This window comes from Dreissena polymorpha, chromosome 9 (assembly GCF_020536995.1).
Source record: "Dreissena polymorpha isolate Duluth1 chromosome 9, UMN_Dpol_1.0, whole genome shotgun sequence".
Lineage (NCBI taxonomy): Eukaryota > Metazoa > Mollusca > Bivalvia > Myida > Dreissenidae > Dreissena > Dreissena polymorpha.
Genome location: NC_068363.1, coordinates 10,533,001 through 10,539,055, shown reverse-complemented (window position 1 = coordinate 10,539,055; position 6,055 = coordinate 10,533,001). Strand labels below are relative to the sequence as shown.

General features: G+C 36.0%; 1 protein-coding gene across 1 annotated transcript; it reads right to left on the bottom strand.

Annotated features, from left to right (window-relative positions):
• Positions 1 to 1,083: 1,083 nt before the first annotated feature.
• On the bottom strand, positions 1,084 to 4,580 carry LOC127846455 (heat shock 70 kDa protein 12A-like). The gene is made up of 2 exons (XM_052377702.1): positions 1,399 to 4,580; positions 1,084 to 1,357 (listed from the first exon to the last, which is right to left on the bottom strand). The coding sequence occupies exon 1, from the start codon at positions 4,510 to 4,512 to the stop codon at positions 2,755 to 2,757; it is 1,758 nt and encodes a 585-aa protein (XP_052233662.1). The 5' UTR covers positions 4,513 to 4,580; the 3' UTR covers positions 1,084 to 1,357; positions 1,399 to 2,754.
• Between the last annotated feature and the right edge of the window lie 1,475 nt (positions 4,581 to 6,055).

Genomic DNA, 6,055 nt, shown 5'->3' with positions numbered 1-6,055 from the left:
AATAACTCCAAAATAGGTATACAAATAATAAAAAATGCAGAATTAAGGCGTAACTGGCGAAGTTAAAGCGGGTTATTTCGCAAGACTAACGCTTAAAATGCGACGAAAGGCGTAAAACGCTTCACAGAGGCATTATAACGCAGATTAAAGTCTAGTTATGCGGAAAATCGTATAAAGTAATTTTTATTCCGAAGACGAAAAATCGTTGATGTGGCTGGTCTTCTCACTCTACATAAGAAATGATTGTCAGCTTTAAGCCAATCATAAAGTATCCTAAAAGTAACAATGAGGCATACAGTTATTATTTCTGTGTGTAAATATTTAAGTCATTTATGTTCCAACTTATTTACTGAAGTTGTCTGATTTTTTTTAAAGAAAACGATAATCTTAGTTATATTAAATCCAAATTCTTCTTCAAATTTGGCTCTCTAAAAAGGATTTTGCTGAAATCGAACACAAAAGTTAATATTGTTTCCACTGGTTGGGAAAACATTAACCTTGAAGGATGACCATGACCTTTAACCACTCAAAATGTGCAGCTCCATGAGATACACATGCATGCCAAATATCAAGTTGCTTTCTTCAATATTGCAAAAGTTATGGCCAATGTTTAAGTTTGACGCAAACAAACCAACATACAGACAGGGCAAAAACAATATGTCCCCCAGTATAGACTGGGGGGGCATAAAAATCAATGGGAATACATTCAAAACGTAGAAGATTGAATACGCCGTTTGTCCGTTGTTGACGATTCAATATGGTTATATGCATGTCACTTATTTAAACAATCTCGTGTATGTAATCGTTGATACCGACAACTTGCACGATCATTTCACTTTAACAGCAAAATTGATCTGATATCGAGATGGGGTGAATACAAAACTGTTTGTGAATTTATTTTACACTAATTTAACGTATTTTCTATATTTTGAAATAAAAACACAGTGCAATTTGTTAGTTTTAATAAATACCATTATTGCAATAAAATATCACACAATAGTAATGTAGTTGTCAAAATGGTGACCAAATAATTAACACACTTCAAATAACTGACACAGCCACTGGGACAGGGTGATAGGGGTAAGAACATATATATATAAACAATGAACAATCCACAAGTTAATATTTAAAAGTAAACGATCAGAAAAGAAAAGTAATAACCTATGAGCTAAAAAAAGTGCTTAAATCTTTCACCTGGGAGCATAAGAATTGTATGGAACACATCCCGTAAGGGATAAGACGTGTCAGAGCGGAAATTAATTACGGTTAACCTTGAATTGTTACCTGTACCTGTTACTAAGGAGCTACCCATCATTTGGAAATAAGGTATAATAAAGATCATTGGGTCATTGTTGACCTGAAATAAGGAATAATAAAGCTCATTTGGTCATTGTCGACCTGAAATAAGGAATAATAAAGCTCATTGGGTCATTGTCGACCTGAAATAAGGCATAATAAAGCTCATTGGGTTATTGTCGACCTGAAATGGCCCAAAAGTCAACCGTGTGTGACTAGAAGCCGACTCTTGTCACCCTGGGGTGACTTCAAGCTGATTCATGTCACCCTGGGGTAACATGAAGCCGATTTTAGCCACCCGGGACTGACTAGCGTCGGCTTGAAGTCACCCCAGGGTGACATGAATCGGCTTCTAGTCACCCCCGGTCGACTTTTGGGCCATTTCAGGTCGACAATGACCCAATGAGCATTAATAAACCGAGTGATTTTAATATCCTCATGTGAATTACAAAGTAACAAAACAGGAAAATAATTCATTTTACCTTTAATTTGGTCTTGATATTTAACTAAGGATCATGCGAGATGTATGCGACATATCGTCTGGTAATATGAAATAGCACTGCTAATGATATTAAAATCCATACATATATTGAAAAGTTAAAATATCTTTACCTTTTACAAAAGAGCAAAGGAGCTTTAAGGAAAAGTTTGTGGTCATCGTTAAAAAATCCAAGTTATATTAAAAGTCCCTGCAGGTTACATAGTCATATTGCGGAAATGGTATTTGTGACGTTTGAAATTTAATAATGATAATGGCCTTTTTCCGAGTCGGGCCTTGACCTTTCACTGAATAACGTGGGTATTGTCCGCCTGATAGTAAGGAATAATAATCTACAGTCCAATATTAAAATCCGCCCAAACATGTCAAAGTTACAGAAATGAAAGAGCAGAAACGAAAATTAATTACCATTGAACTTGAGACAGTAGATTGACCTTTCGTTGAGGAGCATGTCAATTGCACGTGGGACATCTTCTGATTATGGTGAGTTCTACTTCAGTGTTAAATGCTCTCCAGACATTCTAAATGTTACAAAACGGAAACACAATCCGGACGAAAAATCAAGAACCATGCTCAACACCCATCCACAGACTGACAATTTGACTACAAAATGCCCTACTTCGGGGCATTTTAAATAAACGATTACATTGTTAGAAATTACCGATTACATTGCATAAAGCAAAACAAAGATGAGTCAAGGAATAAACACTAACATAAACATATAAACATGATAGCAAATAACAAAGAAATATACTGGAACACGGATGCTTTTTGATAAAGACATTATATTTAGGCAGTAATCGGTTTGTAATTATCAAGTAGTTTTGAAACGCTAATTATTTATATTACAATTGTTTAAATCACTAAACAATGCGTCAATGATCTTGCTTTTCATGTTCCAAGCCACGCATGATAAGCTTTATTCACCACTAACCTTATATTCACTGTTTCCCATACCGTCATAAAGCATAGTTTACCACAGTGGAATACTCTTCCTTTGTATCTTCATTTATAAATTCGAGTTTAAACTCGTTTTCCAACACCTTCAGACGCTGAATATGATTCAGGATATCGGGCCAACCATTTGTAGGAGTTGGTATATCGATTTGTGCAACAATTTCGCACTGTTCTTCCGTTGTACAGTATTCTGGTGATGTTTTAAAAGACCTCCAAAGTGACATGCATCGTTTAACATGTTTGTCCTTCTTGTAATACGTTGTCGACGTTCGATCGAACGACTCTCCTAGACGGACTATTTTCCCTTTCTCGATAAGTTTGTGAAACACACCCTTGCACTGCGGGATGCCGTCGTGGGTACCTTTAAGATGTTCTGGATGTTTGCCCTGTTCAAATGGAATGATTGAGTAGAATCCATACGTGTAAGGCGAACGCCGTCCAACAATAACCTTTCGATTCAGACCCATTTGTAACGCGCCCTCGACCACTGCGTTCCGTGCATTTGGCGACAATATAACGGGTATTTTATCGCTGGTTTCTTTTCTGAATGTTTTCGAAATGCTTTTGAAAACATAATCTGATTCGGATAAACCACCAGAGAGAATAATACAACAAATGTTATATCGAACAAGTTTGACTTCACATATCTGTTCCTGTATCTTTGACGTAATGGTACTGATAGTTGGATCAAATAAGGAAGCCATAAACTTTGGTTTCATGTATAAGCGGTCACCGTTTTTGAACTCCAATTCATCGCTATATTTTGAAGGTATATCAAACTTTCTGTGCGTGGTTTTTGTAAACAGTGTTAAAAGTGTTTCATCCAACAGGAGAACAAAGTCTTTGTCAGTGTCGAATTTGAATTTGTGTTTAATACCTTCAAATTCGTTTTCGAGCTTGTAAAATCGTATGGCGTCAAGTCTGAATGTATCCACAACTTCCTTGGTAAACAGTTCATTTAACTTGTTGAAAAAGTCATTGTTAATCCGTTCACCACCTTCGTATATTCCTGCAGAGCTGCAAATTTCAATTAAATTCCCACCTTTAAGAACCTCGTGTGTGCAGATATCGCTGGTACCGGCTCCCATGTCAACCAACATATAGCATTGCCCATCCTTAAAAGGTTCTATCTTCTCCTGCTTCAAACTGACAGGTTTGTTTCTGATATACATAGACGCGGCCTCAGACTCTAGCACTATCACCATGTTAGGATATGACTCCTCAGCAGCCTTTCGAATAAAATCTCTGTACTGATGACCCCATGTAGCAGGTATGGCGATAACCCACAATATATCATCACCTTGTATACGCTCTGCACCATTCACTGAATTTTTCAAATGTTCAAGTGTTTTAGATTGAACAAATTCATACACCTTGGAAAACACAATGTGAGCATCAACCTCTCTCTTTTTGTAATCTTTAACAAACAGTGTTTTATCTTTTGCAACAATATCAGTTTTAAATAATCTGAAGAAGTAGAAATCGTCGTTTTCTTGGCTTTCCAGATTAACAAATTCGTCCATGGCTTCATTTCCAAAGGAAACTAATTTGAAATTCCCATTTGAATATTTTTTCAGCATAATACATGTATGCTCTTTTTTCATTTCCAATTGCTGGGGTTTGTAAACTTCTGAACCAAACTCCTGTTTTGTAAACATGTATGCATATCCCATATACTTTGTTCCAAAATCAATCGATGCAATTACACCATATTTCTCTTCTAGTTCCTTTTCTTTAAGCTGAGATACCTGGCCACCCATTTTAACCGAAGTAACCACACAAATTATTTTGTTCAACGCAAACAGGTAAAATGAAGCGCACGGCGGCCTACACGCTTGTTTAAATACGCAGTTATCTACAATTGGGGAACTAATAGGGTCCGCTTCTTTAAATATAATCGAATACAATAAATAAACAAACAATATCAGTGCGTATATATACAACACACTTATATAAATAGTATGACAAGTATTCTCTAGTGCGAAGACATTAAATATATAAATGATGTATGCAACCTGTACACAAACCCCTTGGCTATCCTCCCATAACTTTATTTCGATTGGGAGTCTACCTTTTGGGGGTTTAGAAACTAGCCTTTACCAATCACAAGTCGTCTATCTTTAGCTTTTTAATCCCGGCAGGAATGTCAATAGCACAGGCCTAAATTAAACAATGCATGTATATCATTAAGTATTTTATGTTCTGCTTTTTTTTTAATGTTCTTTGTATTTATTTTCCTCTTAAAATTTAATACTTTTCTGTACGTAATATATCATAAGTCTGATATTGTGTTTACCGGTATAAACTTTTAAGGGATAAAATTATATTAGAACTTTTTAAAGCTACCTAAAATACCAATTGAACTTCCACTTTATTATGTTTTTTTAATTGTTTCACGTTAATATTTGTTGTATATTATTTATGACATTTATACGACAATCTATACATTAACATCCCGATAATATAATGTATACCTCGTGACCTGTTATAATAGGACGTTACAAATTAGAAATGAGATTATATTGTTATAACTGTTACACTTAACAGGATGTGCTAAGAAGAAGTGACATTTGTATATGTACGAATCCCATTTCCCAATACTGATAGCACTCATTTGTTCTCATTGCAAGTGTGATATGATGTTATGGATTTTTAAATTAACAAAGTAAGCCATGTTGAATTTCATTGGCCAGCTATGGCAAGCGGTTCGACGCATAATCCCAAGAAACTAGGTTTCTCATGAGAACCTAGGTTCTCAGAATGAGAACCTAGGTTCTCAAGAGAACCTAGGTTTTCAAATGAGAACCTAGGTTCTTTTGAAAACCTAGGATACCAAACGAGAACTTAAGTTCTCAGAATGAGAACCTAGGTTCTCATGAGAACCTAGGTTCTCATGAGAACCTAAGTTCTATGTGTCTATGAGAACCTAGGTTCTCATGAAAAACCTAGTTTCTCATGAGAACCTAGGTTCTCAAGCGTAAACCAAGGTTTTCAAATGAGAACCTAGGTTCTCATGAAAACCTAGGTTCTCATGAGAAACCTGGTTTCTTGGGATTTCATAAACCTTGGTTCTCATGAGAACCTAGGTTCTCATGAGAACCTAGGTTCTCGTGAGAAACCTAGTTTCTTGGGATTATGCGTCGAACCGCTTGCCATAATTAACCTTCAGTTGTCTCCCATTGCTTGGTACACGCTGGCGGCATATGTGTTAAATGAATAGAAATAGGCGTGAAACCGTGAATATTTCTCCCCAAGAGCATTTTCTGAACAATGTTCAGACAATGCTCAGTAATACTCTACGAA